At 45.4% G+C, this 18,991-nt stretch overlaps 1 protein-coding gene across 3 annotated transcripts in view; it reads right to left on the bottom strand.

The window, feature by feature from the left end:
- The window catches only part of grid1b (glutamate receptor, ionotropic, delta 1b), a 282,543-nt gene that overhangs the window by 21,995 nt on the left and 241,557 nt on the right, over positions 1 to 18,991 (bottom strand). For all 3 annotated transcript variants that reach the window (XM_076035105.1, XM_076035107.1, XM_076035104.1), the window contains exons 8-12: positions 17,164 to 17,283; positions 3,919 to 4,020; positions 2,149 to 2,271; positions 1,645 to 1,719; positions 1,219 to 1,549 (exon numbers count right to left, since the gene is read on the bottom strand). In XM_076035105.1, coding sequence (XP_075891220.1) covers positions 1,219 to 1,549; positions 1,645 to 1,719; positions 2,149 to 2,271; positions 3,919 to 4,020; positions 17,164 to 17,283 — 751 coding nt within the window. The remainder of the gene's footprint in view (positions 1 to 1,218; positions 1,550 to 1,644; positions 1,720 to 2,148; positions 2,272 to 3,918; positions 4,021 to 17,163; positions 17,284 to 18,991) is intronic.

Consider the following 18,991-nt stretch of genomic DNA (forward strand, 5'->3'; position numbering starts at 1 on the left):
CTGCTAAACATTTCAGACACTCTAAATCCTCCTGTGGTTTATTGTTTCCAGTTCTGTTGCATCTAATCCGCATTAAGAGCTCCACACTGAACCCCCCCGCCGACACACACAAGAAAATCAAAACAAAAACTGTTTTTACAACGGAGATAATCTCCCTCTGAACAGCCGCACTTGTGAACCGTGGGAATCCTTTCTCAGCTGATATTTGGATATGGAGAGATTCCCAGTGTTGGGCAATCAAGGACAGAAGCAAGAGTTCAGCACCCGGGATTTCAAATTGTATAGCTGATAGCTAAACAGCAAGTGCCTTCATGCTGAGAGGGATGCTGTGGAACGACGTATCATAACCCCCCAACAAATCCATCAATCAATCAATTTTTATAAAGCGTTAAATTGCATTCCAAGTCACCCCAAAATGCTTTGCCCAATCAAAGGGAACGAACGGCCACCTGCTTTGACTGGTTGGGGCGATAAAGAGAAACAAACAATATACTGATGGCGCAGCAGCACATGAGCACCATCCACCATCAAGCTAATGTGCTCTCAGATGATACAAGTATCCACTGGCTAGCTAATGGGTTTCTAGCGTTGTTTAATTTGGGCTTTAATATTGTGGTGTGTGTTTGGGTTCTTTCTGATCAAATATTGTCTACGCTAACGTTACTCTCTGTTTGCGATGCAATTCACTATTAAAAGGCATAAGACGTTGGAGGAGAGCTGGCGGTTGAAAAAATGACCACTCTAAATCGTCACTTACAATAAGTGCAGTAGTTTTGGAGACACTGACTGCACCGAATAATAAAAGTTGTGCATTTAAGTCAGCGTTTCTCGATCGGTGAGTTTTTTAAAATTATTTTCAGGATTTTAAAGCATATATTTTTATAGAGAAAATGTTGGGCATTTATTTTGTAGGACACACAATTCAATTCATTCATATGATGATTCTACATTGTTACACTATTTGTCTATTTTCGTGGAATAATTTGGGTTGTGACTTCATGATAAGGAAAGTCCTGAGACTCCACCAGTTGAGAGCCATTGGTTTAAGTGGACGACATTGCAGCAAACTGACATATTCGGTTTGGGTTTCTTTTTCTTAAAAGGCTAGCAGCTAATCAGACCTATTGTAGCCTGAAGCCCCATGATGGTCAATATTAGAACTTCTGTTCTTCATCTACATATCAATCTTTTTTAGCCACTTGTCACGCAATCACCAACCTTGATGTACAAACGCCCCGTAGACGATCCAGATGGCGTTGTAGAGCGCCCCGTTGGTGGGCTGGCCCGGCGGCTGATTCTGATTGGACGAGGAGCGCAGCGCCTGCAGCCTGTTGAGCAGGAAGATGAGCACGCCAACCACGGGGATGGCGGCCGCGATGCACGCCCACACGGCCAGGTCGAAGGGCGCGAAGAGCGAGAAGATGTTGATCTTCTCCTCCGGCTTCCGTAGCAGGATGCCCACGCTGTAATCCAGGTAGCGCTTGCTGAAGTCCACCACGTTCTCCCGCTCTGGCGTGATGGTGATGGCCGACACGGCCAGGTCGGCTCTCTGGGGGAGGAAGCGGCTCGCGTCAGCGTGATCTGAACCGAGAAAAGAAGCGGGACGCCGCGTCACCTTGTTGATGAGCGAGGCCGCCGCGTCACCTTGTTGATGAGGTCGCCGATCATCCCGTTCCACGAGCCGTTGGGAAGCTGAGATCCATATTTGCTGTCGGCCACCTGCAGGAAAACATTCATCAGCTTTAGCGATTTTATGCCACCGACTCAAAACTCAAAGCGTCTCAAACCCCCAACGGGAGGGGAAAAAACGATGGCAGGTATTTTTCATCATCCGGTGATTCAGCGTTTCTCCGCTCGTCAAAAGAAATAAAGTTTTACAGTTTGACCCCAGCGGATCCATAAAGTCTCCGGCTGCTACAAGCATCCAGGGTCTCTGAAGTGAGAGTGTATCCAGACATTACAAAAGTCTTTGGACAGCAGCGATAAAAAGAATGAAAAATATTTGACTTGTATTTACAGATTCAGAAATGTGTAATTAAAGTAGGTTGGTCCTTTGGCATTTTCTGCCTGTGCTTATTATCAAAAGACTAACAAATGAAAGGTGTAAATAATATAGGGATAATCAAGTGCCCGCTGTGTTTGTCCCACCTGGTAGATCTCGTACTTGAAGCCCAGGATCTTGGCCAGTGCGTCCAGCACATCAATGGAGAAGCCTTTATACCTCTTGGGCTGCCCCAGGATGTTTTCCGCAACCATGACGAAAGGATCCTCCTGCAGAGGGAGGGAGACACATGGGCAGCAAGTGATGTCGTCAGTTTGGACCAAAACACTCGCAACTGAGGCAAAAACATCACAGGAGCAGAGGAAACTTCAGAGGGACAACTGTGAAAGAAACCTCGAGTGGAGCGCCGCACAATGATAAAGGTGTGTGTGTGTGTGTGTGTGTGTGTCAGGGTGTGATGTGTTGCTGCTGCAGGGGACTGTGTGCAGGGTGGAGGTATTAGTCTTGCTCAGCTGGAGCCGCGTTTCCACGCCACTGCTCCGTGGCTGTTCTGGGATCAGCCCCTCCCGTCCTATCATATCCACGCTGTCCAGGGGAGGAGGTGGGGAGCAAGAGGGGGTGGTGGCTCCAAACCAGGTGGGGAATAAAGACAGAAAAAAAAAAACCCTCTCTAAATTCTCCTGGAGCTGACAGGGGAAGCGGCAGGATTCAAAGTATTTTGTTGCTTGCGCAGCAGAGCGGTGGAGCGGTGGACTGTTGAATCAGGAAGTGGACTCGCCGGCGCTGGCGGTTTATTTCTCCCTCTCTCTGCTGGCTCCAGGGACGACACGCTGCCATTCCTTACACAAAGTGCCTCATATTTCTCCTCCCTTGTGTTATTTATTCAGCTCTGTCCCGCTTCCCCAGCCTCCCCCGATATGTTATATTTATTTGTTCTGCCTCTGAACTCTAAAAGTTTGTCTTGTGTTTTCACGAGAAGCAACAACTGTCTCCGCTCATGTCACTGCAAGTCGTCCAATCCCATACCTAGAAAAGGTTCTATTAACAGGGTGTTTACTGAATATTCTGTTATGTTCTCCCTGAAGAAGAACATTAGTAGGAACAAGTACAATGGAAGTCAACACGTAAAATAATCTTGACATATTAAAGGCTCAAAGTGGAGCATTTGCTGGTACTGGAGTAAGAGACGACGTTTAGTTCAATGAAGGTACATTAATGACTCTTCTTTCATTCACCACTAAGCAGTCATATATAAATAAAGAGCAGTTCCATGTTCCATTGCATCATCAGGGATCTGCAGCAGCCAGCAGCCCTTCTCGTGACTTTAGCTCGACATCACAGCTGGACAGCAGGAGGCGACACTGTGGTGCAGCAGTTGGAGCTGTCGTCTTTGAGACACTTTTTGTCTGTTTGACATAAGAAAATAATTGCTGTTTGTTAAATATTGTTTGAAATGTCAGTGGAATAAATAATAATAATAATAATAATAATAATAATAATAATAATAATAATAATAATTGCCATGACCATTCTGGGCCACAGCGTCTGTGTCTCTTGTGAGAAAGTGAGAAGATGTGTGAATAATTTGGTTTTTAAAAACACCTGATTTAACTCAGTGATAAACATTAAACATAGTCCAATGATCTTGTTTCATTCATTCTGTTTTTTTCTTTAATTTACTGATTTGTGGGTTGTTACATCAAAACATATATACTACTATACTATATACATATACACATCTATCTATCTATCTATCTATACATATACATATATAAATATATAACATATATGGATGAGTTTTGCTCTGTCAAATGTTTTTTGCAGGTGTGAAATGTGCCTTGCAAATCCTCAACAGTTTGTGCTATTTCTTTGTTTGGTTTTACCGCCAAAGCTCCAGGTCATGTGACGGCACCTACCAGTAGCGTCGCCACCTTGATGGTCACTCCCTGCATGCCGCTCTCAATGCGGCTCTCCTTCAGGCTGCCGTTGAGGCCGTGGATCGAGTCCCACGTGGCGAGCTGCGTGAAGACACACAGAGAGGACAGCAAGTGACCCGAGTGCAGCGAAGGCAAAGACGTCAGCAGCGCCGGGGGTCGTCTCACTGAAGCCGGCGGACACAAAGCCTGACAATTAGGACCGACGGACGGAGTTCTGACCATTTATTTACTGCCGTCGCCGCATTTCATGTCTGCGAATTAGGCCGGCACAAAGAGGCGCACGGTGAAGAGGTAAGAAAAAAGCAGTGAGAGGCGTCTCTGCGGCCGTGTGCCGTCGACCCCTTCTAGCTGCTTTCTGCTTTCCATTCATCACCATTTCAGCAGGCGACCTAATTAGGTGCGAAAAACAACCAGAGCCTCAGCAAAACAATCCCCTCAAAGCCCGAAACGTCCTTTCAGGGGAAGAACGACGAGTTCTGCAGCTCCAGACCGGCTCTCGTGTGTGTGTGTGTGTGTGTGTGTGTGTGTGTGTGTGTGTGTGTGTGTGTGTGTGTGTGTGCAGATCCGTGACTTGTCCGTCGCTAATGTAATGAAGGATTCCTTTTAGCGTCTATGTTTTGTGCGAAACAACGTTCCGATGTTTTGAAAGCTGCAGATATTTTTTGAAAACACAACGCCGTAATTGGACCCTACTGCTGTGACTTCGACCGCCTTCAAATAATTTCATTTGTTAAAGTTGCTCTCTCTCTCTCTCTCTCTCTCTCTCTCTCTCTCTCTCTCTTCCTCTCCAAAAAAATCCAAAATCCAAACAATCAATCCAAACATCCAATTTGAAAATAAAAATGAAATAAATAAGAATAATAAATTGGACTGGATCCTAGGAGGCGAACAGACAGCCAGCTTTTTTTTTAGTTAAGAAAAAAAAAAACTTTCCTTCTTCTGAGGCTGTTGCAGGTTGTCATGGAAACTCATGCGTGAAAACTAAACAAGGCCAAAGATGAATACCCAGCATGCACCACAATGCCTCACAATTTTTTGCCTCTTCTGCTTGTGTCCAGGTGTATGGCTGACTGTGCATAATAACTCTGGTAATGTGTGTGTGTGGTTACATCACAGATAAACTGCACACACAAAAGCAGAGAAACATCAGCATGTTTTTTTTTTTTTTTTCAACCTAAACATCACGCACGCACGCACACACACACACACACATGTTTGTCGATTAGCTGGGACGCTAATGGCTGAGCGGGCTGCATGTCTCTGTGCGACATTAAACATTAATATTTTTCCTGGTGGCGAAGGTTCGGCTTCATCCCTCACGATGGGAAACGGATCCCGGAGCTCGGTCACGTGACCACCCGAGCTCCTCGTGATGCTTAATTAATCTGATCTCGTCACGGGCAGTATCATGCCTCAGTGTGAACAAAGAGAGAGAGAAAAAAAGAACCAATACAATTAAAAAAATGGGTCACTTCTTCATTAGCGAGGGGCCAATAGCGGGCCATCAAGCATGCTCCGATTAGTTTCAGCCCGTGGTTAATGTGCTCCGCGATCGGTGACAGAGTGTCTTAATTAGCGTCACTGGGCCAAACATGTTGCGTCTGTTATGTGTATTACATGCTACAGCGCTGTAAACAGCCAGTCAGGACACAATACAATGATAAAAGGCTGACACAGTTCAGCAAACATTCTTCGAGCGCAGATAACAAACAGCCTGTAGGGGGAACCAAAAACAAACAACATGTCTTTTTAAAATGCAACCATTACTTCGCCTGATCAGCTCTTAATGATAAAGGAGCGTGTAACTTAAAAAAAATCGGCATATGTAACTCATTTTAGATGACTTGACTGTAAAGTTGAGTTTTAGGAAGTGCCATATTGAGAATAGCCACCAGAGGTCGGTGTTTTTGATATGTGTTGCAAAGCTGTGTAATATTTGAAGATTATTTTTTTAGGAGAAAACAGCGACATCAAGTGGTTACATTTTAGATTGCAGTGTTCTTTCGGTATCCTCCCTCTCCCGAGTTTGCCAGTGAACTACGGTGGCCTGCGAGCACAAATCTGGATTCCTTGTTTACTTTGTCTTAGTTAGTATATTTGAAGACGCGAGTGTTCACCTCGGTGGCTTCACTCAGAAGAAAAATGTTGCAGCAATTGGCAGTCAGAAGTTTCTTTAAAAAGCTCAATTTGATGACACAATAGAGGGCACGCAATTCAGGTCCATGCGGACCAGGAGGAAGGTGTGACAGCCAGTCAACTGCTCATATTCATTTGCCCCCAGAGCCACGAGGAATCATGGGGGAAATGTGTTCAGGAGAATTATGTTGTGTGTTGCTGCTTGAGTGCGAATGTGTGTGTGTGTGTGTGTGTGTGTGTGTGTGTGTGTGTGTGTGTGTGTGTGTGTGTGTGTGCGTGTGCTGGTGCATTAAAGGGAATGTTTCATCTACATTACATTCCATGTTACGTTCGTGGCTGTTTAGACCCGTGAGTCAGTGTGAACTCGGTTTGAGTTAGCACCTGGCCATCACCACGTTAAGTTGTGTAAAAGGCAATGTGTCACATCAGGCAATAGTAACTGAGCTGCCGAAAATGCCATCCAACAAACTTAATTTGCTCTAATTTAGAGGGCGTCCTAATGTTTATTTATTCACCACATTGGTATGGTTTGGATTTGCTGGTATCGCAAGCTGCAGAGTAATTAATGCTTGTGAGTGTAATATAACAAATTGTTTTGGAATATTACATTCTTAATGATTATTTAAATTTTAATATAGCATATAAAGCTTTTACCAATATAAAAATGATAAATTAAGCCAAATTTTTCACACTGGACCTTTAAACCGCATTCACACCAAACAGGATGAACACCGCAAATATACACTACACCACTACGTGATTTTACGAGAAATGTATCTGTTTGGGAGACGTGGTGCGCTGCCTGTGCCCAAGATATGATCCAGTTCCTGCTATTACCCTGTGCTTGTTGAGTTTGGTGTGAATGCACTGATAATATAAAGGAGGGATATTAGCTTCTAGAAATCTTCAATTCAGTGCAAGAGGAAAGTACTGAGCTTAATGTTGGAGCGGAAATAGGGGGCACGTCCTGCTGAAAGAGCCCTAAGACGGCAAACCTTTCAGAGGCGAGTTCATCAGATCCCAAAATCTAGCAGCAGCGTGATGTGCTAGCATTAGCGTTAGCTGCGAGAGCAGCAGAGCCTGGCAGCCCGTAGTGGGTGTCAGGTGGTCACAGCGGAGGCTGTTTGTTACGTTCCAAGCCATTACTGGAGCTGACAGAGGAGTCGGGGGGGTATTAAGATTCTCTTGACGTGACGGTCGCAGTCAAATGTCACAGTGAGTCACGGCACAACTCGGATCAGGGCGAGACCACGGGCAGCGTCGCAGCATGCAGGACAGGTACGCCAGTGCGCCAGCCATGCAAAAAAAAAACCAAACATGAAAGGCGAAAGGAGCGCGCAGCCTTAAAGGTCCTAATTTTTAACGTCAGAAGACAGCGTCCCTCCAGAGGACGGGAGGTCGACGCCGCAGAGAAATGGTTTAAATAATCAGGGAGCTATTTTTGGGCTCTGCCATCGTCGCACTCATCTCATCTCTGCCCCGCCAAGTTTGTCTGTGCATGTGATTCGTCGAGGAGGGAGGGAAGTTGAGCGGAGGGGAGGGGTCACTTGATAACGACACGCGGATTAATCAGGTTCCAGTAGCGTCTGGCATGAACTGTTGAACCGTCCGAGAGGAGGAGCAGGAGGTGGTGCTGGGGACGTGGGTCCACTTACAATGGAAACCTTGTTACCTGAGCCTTTGTGTTCCTTTGAGAAAAGCACCTTCATGAATTTTAGTTTCTCCGTAGTCCACATAAGTTTTCATTGTTTGCGCTTTGACAGCAGCTTTGTTCAGACATGTTCACAAAACCAACCCACAGAGAAGCAGCGTCCAGTCGTTAGCCAAACATAGAATAGAACGCCTTTATTAATGCCACATTGGGGAAATTTGCATAATAAGAAATAATTAGAAGAAAAATTATCCTAAAAATATACTAATCAGAAACAAATAAAAATGAAATAAAAATAAATGATCTATAGAGTAAGATATTTACAGCTTATTAAACGTCCTTCAAGCCAACCGCATCTGGATCTGCAGCAGAAGGAGTTCATTTTCCCCACAGTGCCACCTGTCTGCTTTCCCACCGTACTGCAACGTTCACGCAACATTCCAAAGTATCTAAGTCGATGGCTGACAACTCCCGCGCAGACTGCGACCATCTCTGCTCATGAGCGTCCACGGAGCAGCTCCCCATCCTGACAATTATTTGATTATTAATCTTGGAAACAGATTTTTCCGTCCCGGCGGAGTTGGCAGCCGGCGTCGCGGCTCATTTTCGCTGAGTCATGGCGGCTGTGCTGCCGAAGGACGCCGGTAATGAGGAGACAACAGCAAGTGTGAGGGAGGCAAAACGAGCAGAGGGAGGTTTGTGTTGTTCCAGGAGGGTGTCAGCGTCAACATGATGTTTTCTTCCCACTAAATTCAAACAGAGTGACACCAGAAAGGAGAGCGGACCACTCGTACACACGCATGTTTAGAATTTAGATTTTGCGGTGACACTCAAATCAGATCAGATATGGTGTATTGTGCCTGGTTGTGTGTGTGTGTGTGTGTGTGTGTGTGTGTGTGTGTGTGTGTGTGTGTGTGTGTATATATGTACACAACCTGACGAGAAATCCTTGGGTCCTACTCGTGTTGCAAGACACACAAGGTCAACATACAGACGCAGTGTTGCGGTTGGAAAAATGTGTTTCTTTGCTGCATACCGCATCATTTAAGTGCTTCTATAGTTTCATCCCCTGATCAGAAAATAAACGCTGCAGCGTGAAACTATCTTTGTGCCCCCTGGTGGTTGTGTGCAGTACAGCTCATTAGTTCCACCTCCCCTGTGTTAGCAGATGGGCAAAACAAACTCGGGCTCCAGTTAAATAAATGTTTCCCAAATGTTTTCTGTCACTCTCAATACATCTCATTGTGTGTGTGTGTGTGTGTGTGTGTGTGTGTGTGTGTGTGTGTGTGTGTGTGTGTTTGTTTCACCAATTTGGCATGAATTAACTTTGGCGTGATAAAAAGTGGGAGGAGCATCACGACTGGCAACCAACCCCACCCCCTTGCCCAAAGGCTCCACGGTCACACTGGTCACATCCTGCTCCAGTGGAGACTCGGCGAGCAGCTGTTGACTTTTAGTGGAGTTTTTTATCACCCAGAGAAAAGGTTTCATTTCTGAGGTGATAAAGTTGGACTCACTATAAATTCAACGCTGACTGTCAGCCGCGCTGACATCCGCTGCTGGCAGCTCATGCATTATTCCCATCCTCCGCGCTTTTCTCCCTTTTTCCTCAAATGTCAGGGCTGTTTTTTTCCCCCCCTTCCCGCCGTCTAACAGGGTCATATTTCTGTTGCTCCGTTTTTTGTGGACAGCGCAGCCAAATGCCGCCGTTTGCCACCGCTTCACACCATCCCCTGTAGCCCCACCCCCTCTCCCCCCTCCAGCCCTAACCCCCCATCTTCCTGTAGCCCTTCTCACAAAGCTGACGGGGGGAAAAAAATTGACTTTCACCTCGTTGTTGGCATTCAAGGTAATAAAAAGCCCTCAGCGACGGGAACACGAGAGCAGCATTTGGGATGATTTACCAGCGCAGTGTTTTGCTGGCCAGCTACTGTGAGAGTCCCAAGATGAATGGCCAGAGATGCACCAGGGTAAATGTTAACAACTGCGGTGAGAAGCACCTCATGCGTCTTTGTGATGGTGGAGCGGAAGGGTTTCTGTAGGAGGAGCGTTTTATATGAAAGAATATATGAACATGTGACATAAAGCCAGAAAAAGAGCAAGGGCAGGGCTGGGCAGACTTTTTGACTGGTGGGGCCACAATGGGCTCTAAAACTTCACAGAGGGGCCGGAGCAGCAGCAGATGTTTTGGTGACCCAACTCATAGGAGGAAAAATATATGATGGGATATGTAGAAAACATGGGTATCAATTGAAAATCAACAAATATGTTTCAACAGAGTATCTCTTGGACGTCCTTTAAACACTGAAAATTGAATAAATGAAATACAGCTTTTTTTCTAGTACTAACAGTTACTGCAATTTAAAAGTAATTTAGAGTTATGTGGCAGAAAACGTGAGAACAGAGGGGAACAGAAAGGTTTATTCAGTTCAGTCAGGTGATGACTGACCAATCATCTGTTTGCTCCTACAGACAGCAACTCATTTTTTTGTTTTTTTCTGCAACAGAGATCAGCAAAGACCTTATTGGTTAGGTGGTAGGATCAAGAGGGGTTTGGGTTATGGGTAGAGGAATGTGGCCAATCAGATGCAGGCCGAGCGGCCAATCAAGTAGGGGCGGGGCTTTGCCAATCTGTGTAGCTGGGAAAAATAACCCATTCCGGCACAGTGGTCGACCCTGGTGCCATCACCACCCATGAGCCATCTCCTTTCACCTTTGGTTCAGGAAGAGTTTTTTTTTTTTTTCTTAACTTAACAGTATCAAGTATCCAAACACCACACACGATGGTGTGAAAGTTCTGTCTGAAGTGATTCGACTGACGGAAATATATATTTGCTTCAAGGACACATTCGTTTGTGCACGTGTGCGCGCACACACACACACACACACACACACACACACACTGCAAGGTCACAACACATGCAGTGTGCTACCATCCACATCACACACACACACACACACACACACACACACACACACAAAGGCGGAGATAAACCTGCCGCGGGTTTACTCTCCTCGGTCCAGGATATTTTCGGGTGCGTTTTTGCGTTACTAATCCTCTTTGATGTTTCTAATCTACACAAAGCTTTGCTCTCTGGGGCTGTTCCACACAAAACCACACCAATATGAATGTCAATGCCTGAACACACACACACACACACACGTGAGCGTGTGCTCCCGAGCGTTTGGCTCCTACCTTGCTTTAACATTGTTGATGGAGCAGTGGGTCTGTGGGTGTTGGATAATGAAGACTCTGCAGAGCTTCATGTTCAGCCGTCAGAGGATTCCTGGACTTTAAAGTCTGTTTGTCTGTCTTTTTATATTCTAGTTAGGGGCTCAAGATTTAAGACATAATCCTTCACTGAATCCATCGCCTCAAGTTTTTCCACCTGTCTCCCCGAATAGCTCCTATAACTCACCGGCCAGGCCTCTGCATCTTCAGTAGCGTGAAGAGTTTCAGTTCAGATTCAGGCTAAACAGGTCAATAGTTCAATTGAAACTAAGCCTTTACGAAAAGTTCACCATGTCTTGCCTTGTCTCGCCATGTTCGGTGTCAAACATGATGCTCCGCCTCCTTTCCACAGCATCAAACAAATAAAAACCAAGGTAGAACAACATTGAACAACAGCAGTGACAAGAACCCCGTGGAATCACAGGGACTGTCAGTGGGAAAGATTTATTAGCTTGGAACATTTTAGGTTGGCCCACACAAACATTTTGAATAACAATAATAATGATGTAGATTTCTGTCCAAACCTGTTTCCAAGCTTAAATGACCTATAACAAAACATAATTAACAAAGGGTTTTTGTTTTGTTTTGAAATAAATAAATAAATAAAAAAAAACATCAATTGATTAAAAATGATGTAATATGTTGTTTTTCTTAGTATTTCTGTTTCACTTCCGACCTGACATCATCAGTCCTTGTCCATGTTCATCAGCACCAGTGACTCTCGGAAAAACAAAGACTGACCCGGCCGACGCTTTAGTGAAAATGGTGTGAAACGTGTGAAAGGGGGTCTGAGGTGACGCATACATCATTCACATTTTTCTCAGAAATTAGCGGTCAGCGACTTCTCAAGGGCTCAAATTGTTGGTAATGACTGCAAATTACCTCCGGGGTTTGAAATTAGAGGCGTCGGAGGCTCATTTTTCCCTCCAACACTCATAATGGATTCATTTCATAAGGCACGATAAGGAACAATGAACATGCTAATTTGGCCAGATAGGTGGCTGATTCCCATTCACCATACATATACACACATCATAAACGACTTCTAATTACTGGGGAATAATTTATAGCATCATTAATATTAATGGCAAATTGAACAACATATAGTTTTACAGTTTAGTGATTTTGGTCATTAGCCTGCAGCTTTCCAAATGACTAATCAAGAGTCATGGCTTTACTTCAGACTTCCTCCCACCTATGGGGATGACTAACCGTAATTCAATCAAAACTCATGAACATTTGTTTTCTTACTTTTAATTCTTTTTTATTAACGTTGATCATTTCCACCAGCGACGGCAAATGGAGCTGGGGGCCTACTGGCAGCCACAGTTTAACTGTTTGCGGTGCCCGGTGAGAAGAAGACATCAGCCAGTGACAGGAGCCAACGCGCCTGACAGCAACCGTCCCTGCTCGGATTCAAGGAAACGGCAAACAACAATTTGTCGACGCTCCCTCGGAGGACGGCGGCGGCTAAAAGAAACACATCTTGTGACGCCTTCGCTCACTACCTCGGAGACGCGGGAGGAGGAAAAAGAAAAAAAAACACACCTCTCCTCCGCAAAACGTTTCGTGGGAGGGCAATTTACCAACGACAAATTGCTGCGGAGACCCATCAAACAGCCGACAAGATGAGAAAAGTGAGAATGGGGGGGAAGATGAGATAAGACTTGTGGGAGCGCTGTGAGGACGCAGCACCGCCACACCGGAGAGACACAGGGGGAAATGACATTTCAATCTCCATCATGGCTGATGTGATGTGTGTGTTGTGTTGTGTGTGTTGGGCGAGAGGCACCTCTAAGAGATGACAGATCTGAATATATCAAAGGTTTGATACCTCAGCATCAACGTGGCAGTGAAGTTGGCAAAACTTTCCTCCGCCCTGCTCGTCTCCCTCATCTCCACAACAAACAGGTGTTTAGACCGCCTCAGGAAACAACGCGCGGGGTAAACAGGAAGCCGCCTCTTCTGTCGGCTCAAGTAGGCAGCAGACACATAAACATGTGCTCCGCTTTATGGAGGACTACCTCACAGATGGTTTCTTTTTTTTTGGGGGGGGGGAAATAAAAAAGGTGTTGCAGAGCAGATGTGTGTGCCGTTCTGCTTCAGAACAACAACATTAGCAGCGGCGGCGACACCCAGCGAGGCACTTTCTCTCTTTTCTTCTCTCGGAATACCACTGACGCCACTGTGGACCAGTCATCAGCTGAACACTCCGGTGGCAGGTGCTCGTCTTCACTTTGCGACTATAGCTCAGCAGCGAACAGCAATGTACTGCAGAAATACTCCGTGATGCATTTGACTTTGAATCATGCGACGTGGTTCACACCCTTAAGTTAACTCAGCAGTCGAGTCAGGAGGCTCCAATGAGTATTATCAGCTCTCAGAGCCTTGCGTCATTCTTTTCTAGAATACACATCAGCTTCCGCAATTAATATAGGCTTCATCCAATGTAAATGGTCTAATTCTGAAGTTAAGAACCTAGCTAGCACCAACATGCTTGAGTCAGTATTCGGTTGTCCAGTGACTGGGTCAATAGCTCACAACCTAGCATCAGTTTTAGATTCACATGAAGTTTAAAGTGTAAGACAGTAGCGAAAACCTGCTAACGCTTTCCTAAGCAATATTACTATTGATGTACCTTGACCAACAGGCTAACATGCACGCTAGCATGGTACTCTTAATCATAGCTTTAACAGCATGCTAACAAACTTCACAGAGTTTACAAGAGGCCTTCAGTCGGGTGTGGCCCAAATCAAAGAATTGTTTATTGTGTAATAATTCTCTACACTCTAATAATTCTCTATCAAATATTTATTTCAAGTGTAGAGTGAGTTACTTGCGTGGACACGAAGATGAAGCGTGAAGTCTGTTATTCACATGCTTAAAAGAGTCTGATGGAATGATGGACAGAAGGTAGAAGGTCATGGGGCTAGCTTGTGAACTAAAGTTATATCCAGCAGCTAGCATGGTGTACACTTAACTACGATGATCCATTTTAATCAGGCATCGACACTGTAGTATGTGTTCACCTTGTCAGTGTAGTATTTGCTGTCTGATATTCATAGTTCAGAAAGTAGTTGGAAGCAAAGAAGTTATCATCAAAATAAGCTCCCAGAGTTGCAGAGGAACTCACCGCCTATTTCAAGATGAGTGTACAGAAAAAGAAGCGTATTGATTTGTCTACTCTCATTTAAGCCCCAAAGCTGAATATTTCTGAATGTATTATGACAGTAGTGATTCTTATGTCAGGCCATCTGCTTTCCATCTAAGGCTGTCCATCGTTGAAAGTCTGAGACCATGCCACCTCAAACCTGTCATGACACAAAAGTGCAAGAGGAGGAGGAGGACAAATTAATGGGAGCCTGTTGACCCCAAACAGCATCTGGCACTTAAATTCTGGATGTGATCATGCACAGCAGTTTCATGAGCCAGCAGTGACCTGATGACGTATTACCAAAGCAATGATTGGCTGATGCTTTCATGGCATTGAAAAAGCAGTAGGAGGAACTGAGCTCAAAGCAAATGAAAAGTGTGTTATTTTCATAACACCTGTAAACGCTAATTAAGCAATTTACAAATGGAAAGAAAACAAAAACTGTCTAAAATGAATACCACATATATATGTACACATCAGTGTGATAACTTGTTTATGTTCGTATGTGTGTGTGTGTGTGTGTGTGTGTGTGTGTGTGTGTGTGAGAGAGAGAGAGCGAGAGAGAGACAGAGAGAAAGAGAGAGAGAGTGAGAGGGAGAGAGAAAGAGAGAGAGTGACAGAGTGGCTGGTGTTTTGAGGTGCCTACACAGGGCACGTAGACTCATAACTCATCATGAGCAACCATGTGATTAAATCTCCATTACTGCCCAGTATGTTACAACCCCACACAGCACACAGCAGCGGTGAGCTGCTAAATCATAAAAGTCGCTGTATGCGGGCATAAAAGCCAGCATAAACACAGTAATTGCCATGTGCATTTTTAATGGGGCTGAACATTAAAGATAATAACACAATGAAGGACTCACAGTGAATTCTTCTTGTTTTAATATTACAGCTTTAATAAATAAAAGTTTCCTCTGGGTCCTGGATCTTTTTTTCCAATCAGTGAGAATTTGACTTGAACTGATTCTGCCCTTTTCACAATTAATGTCGTCAATGTCCTCCTCATGCGTGAATGCACACACACCCAAACACACACACACAGACACACACATTTGCTATAACTCATTAGCCAGAGAGCTTTCCCCCATCGCTCCATGAATGGACTCCTACGGACCTGTCAGTCAGTTGAATGTAGCACCATAATAGGGCAGATCACACACTACATTTTACCCATTAATACAAGGCAGGAAACCCATGTCCTTCTTGAAACTAACCAATCTGATAAATTGACACTTGGGCAGGAGGACAACGGGGCCAATAGGTATCCTGCTTGGAGAAAGAGGCAGAGCTACCAACAGGGTTTGGCCTTGACGTAAACCGGAGGCCACGGCAAACTTGTGTTCACTGGTCCGCCAAGCACGTCATAGACACAGGGTTCATCCAATCAGCTTCCCAGTTTTAATGATGGCTCTGCCCCTAAAGATTTCTCTCTCACAGAGAACAGGTTCTCAGATGGATGCATAAGAAGAAAATAATAAATAATAGATGACTAATGACTATTAATTATAGATATGGAATGTCAAATTTTGTGAATCATCAGGTCAGGGAGGCACATAAAAAACTACAAGCAGTACAGAGGTTGTAAACAAGCTCCAAAGGGCATTGAAAATGGCAGCGGCGCACAGACCGAGATGAGAGCGCGGCGTTCACTGCATCGCCTTTAAGTGAGACGCAAAACATATTTAAATATAAATGAAATGTTGCATATTGTGCGCGACCTCTCTGAAGCGCTGCTGGCTGCGAGGCGAGGAGCGGCTGCACGACGGTGAGTCGGCCTTCGTGCTGTTGCTGTTGTTATCATTTCACATTCCATGAGCGCTGAGTGTAGCTTCTCGCCATTCGCGCCGTTTTTTAAACAATTCTAGTGCTGCGGCAGAAAATTTTAAAGGCCTTGTGTGTAATCACACCTGGGCCGCGTCGACGCGTGCCGCGGACGTAAACGCGGCGCCTAGCGGCTAATTGAACCACTGCGCTTGATGTTAATTGTGCCGCGCCGTTGGCTGTTAATCAAAGCCAACGTGACAAAGTTAAACAGCTCCACTAATAATTGGAAAAAATTAATGGAAGTGCCGGAGCGCAGTGCGGCGTGAGTGATGACGGCGGGCGCTTCCCTCGCAGCCAAACAACAGGCACACAACACCCAGCAGTCACTGAGTCATCGCCACCTCCAACGTTACTGGCAGACTGAGGGTGAGTTCTGCGGGAGAACCTGGTGTAAAAAAAAAACAAAAAAACATTTATATATATGTATATATATATATATGTATGTATGTGTATGTATGTATATACACTGTAGATTAGTACGGTAAAATAAGAGGATATGGATGAAACTGACTGGCAGCTGGCTGCAGCCTCCCTCCAGATCAATAGGTTGATTGATTATTTATCACTTTGTAATAAAACATCAGCATTAATCCATGGTGTGTGTTTCACATTATTGATCTGGGCGTGTAGAAAAATCCATCTGAACCGCTGTGTTTCGCAGGGTGTGTGCGTGTGTGTGTGAGATACAGAGAGAGAGAGAGTAAAGAAGAAGAGTTTCGACTGAGCGGCAGAAGGTTTGGGTGAATTCTTCACACTGTACATCCCCAAAATGTTGGATGAAATAGTTCACTTGGCCTCTATCACCCCCTTAAGGTTGTACATTGTTCTCACACAAGCCCGCTGTCGGAGGCAATTAATGAAAAAAACAAATACAGAAAAGAAGCAGAGGCGCAGGGAGACGCTGTACAGATCAAGAATCTTGTAAAAACATTGCACAGAAGTTGTTGTTCCCACTGTAGCACAGTGATAATCCTGCAGCAAATTTGGGAAATCCTGCTAACAAGGAAATACGGACAAACACAACGAGCTCGGCATGAATATTACTCAGGCAGCATTTCAGATAACAACACATTCCAGTGAGATCCCAAAAAGGAGGCGTTAGCGGACAGCTAGCCTACAACAACCTTCCTTCAAGCTCCTCTGCTGCTGAAGTCGTGACTCCACCGCCAGCGGGCAACCACAGGCGCGTCTCGATTCTTCCAAGGTGAAACGGTGCGAACTCACCCTCTTGATGTCCTTGCCGAAGGTCTCGCTGAAGCTTGAGCCGAGGATCTCGAACTGGACGTGAGCGTTGGAGCCGTTGTCCTTGAAGTCCATCAGGCCTGTCAGACCCGTGATGTTGCCCTGAGGGCGGAGGTCACAGTTAGAGCGCGAGCGCGTGCGGTGAAACTCAATCGAACTTTCTTTTTCACACATCGGAGAGTTTGCACAAGAGTAGCGGACGAGATCCGTGTGACATTTGCAACCTTTCGCCAAAGATCTGCGCAGACACGCGATGGTGGCGAGCGCCGCGGGGTTGCTAACAGCGGACGTGAATCCGTGCGGCCGGCCGAGCTAATCTGTCATCGGGGGTCCTCTTGTTGCTGCTGCTGTGGATGGAACGTCGTTCCGCGGCCTTCCATCAACTCCCTCCGAGTGTAAACCAAGAGTGAAGACGCCTCCGCCCGCCTGGATGGTCATCCGTCAGCCACAAAGGTCGCAGTCACCGCCGCTTAGGAGCTAAATAACGTTTGATAGCGTTTGCTCGCTGCAGAGACGCCGATGATGCCCAACATCCATCTCCTCCCGGTGACCACGCTCGCCGCGGCTTCCCGCTCGCGAGCAGTGAAACGGGCGGCAAAGACGGAGACGAGGCGCTGAAGGAGGAGTTGAAGCCGCAGATTTATTTTTTTTTTGGGGGGGGGGAACAGCCATAATGGCCTCCTGAAGAGTTGCAGATGCAGACGCACCACAGTAGAAACTTTAGAATGTAACTTCTTTCACAGAATGTTTTGCTCCTGGTTGCTGTGACAATTTTTTTTAACGCTGGCTTTTTTTTTTTTTGGCCCGTTTTGCTGAACTTGTAAGCTCGGAACATTTTGAAGCACGCAGAGGACTTCTTTTTTTTATTTTATTTTTTTTTTACCGTTGGTGCCGCACAATTGTGTTCATTTTTGCCACCCTGTTGCTTTCTCACTATCTTGCAAAGTCATTTTCTGTCTCATCGGTGGAGCAGTTCAAAGGCAGCAGCTCGTGTTGTTCCACTTCTAAGGCACACGCGAAGATGTGATTTTTCTCCCTATTTATAGCTTTGGTGATGTTTGGGGGGGGGGGGGGGGACAACCCTAGAAATGGATGGTCTTGCTGTTGTGCTGCTATTTCAAAGGACAGATTTGCATTTGTGTGTATTTTCCATATATTTACTGTGACTTCAAGAGCTGCACTCTCACTTCCCAGCCATCATTAAAAGGAGCACTTCTCCAGTCTACAAATGGAAAAGTCTTAAGGCCTTTACAGACTGGATGCTCGACAAAAAAAACAATGCAAAATTGTGGATACTTCGATATTTCAGTTGATTCGTTTTGCATCAAAACTACTCAGACTGGCCGCGATGCCATATTGTATCTTTTATGGCAGAAGTGTTGCTGTTCTGAGACAGTGTGAAAGTAACTGCATCGCAGCAACAGCAGTGATGGAGTCAACGTCCTCCGTCTCCAGCAGCGACAAAGAACGTTGTCGTCCTTCTCTTGTCCAAAACCAAGAGGACAGTGTGGGTTCATCTCATTCTTCAGGACGGGGCCAGTCGGAGGGAGTTCCACCTCCTCGCACTACAACTGGTGTCAGACATCAGGGGAACAATCTGAGATCTTCTGTGTATTGTTGGGCCCAATCTGCGGACATAACTGTACTGTGAGCCTACTGTTTGCCGGAGGTGGACATTGTAGACATCATAGTCTATGGAGATGCCTGGTCACATGACTACAGTAGAACCACAAGTTTACAGTGGAATTGCTTATTGAGTCTTATTGAGTGTGTGTGTTTGCTCTTTCAATGGAAATAAATGAGTGAGTCG

The sequence above is a fragment of the Nelusetta ayraudi genome, unplaced genomic scaffold (genome assembly GCF_046127955.1).
Source record: "Nelusetta ayraudi isolate G7.1 ecotype Tasmania unplaced genomic scaffold, CSIRO-AGI_Nayr_v1 ptg000042l, whole genome shotgun sequence".
Classification (NCBI taxonomy): Eukaryota; Metazoa; Chordata; class Actinopteri; order Tetraodontiformes; family Monacanthidae; genus Nelusetta; species Nelusetta ayraudi.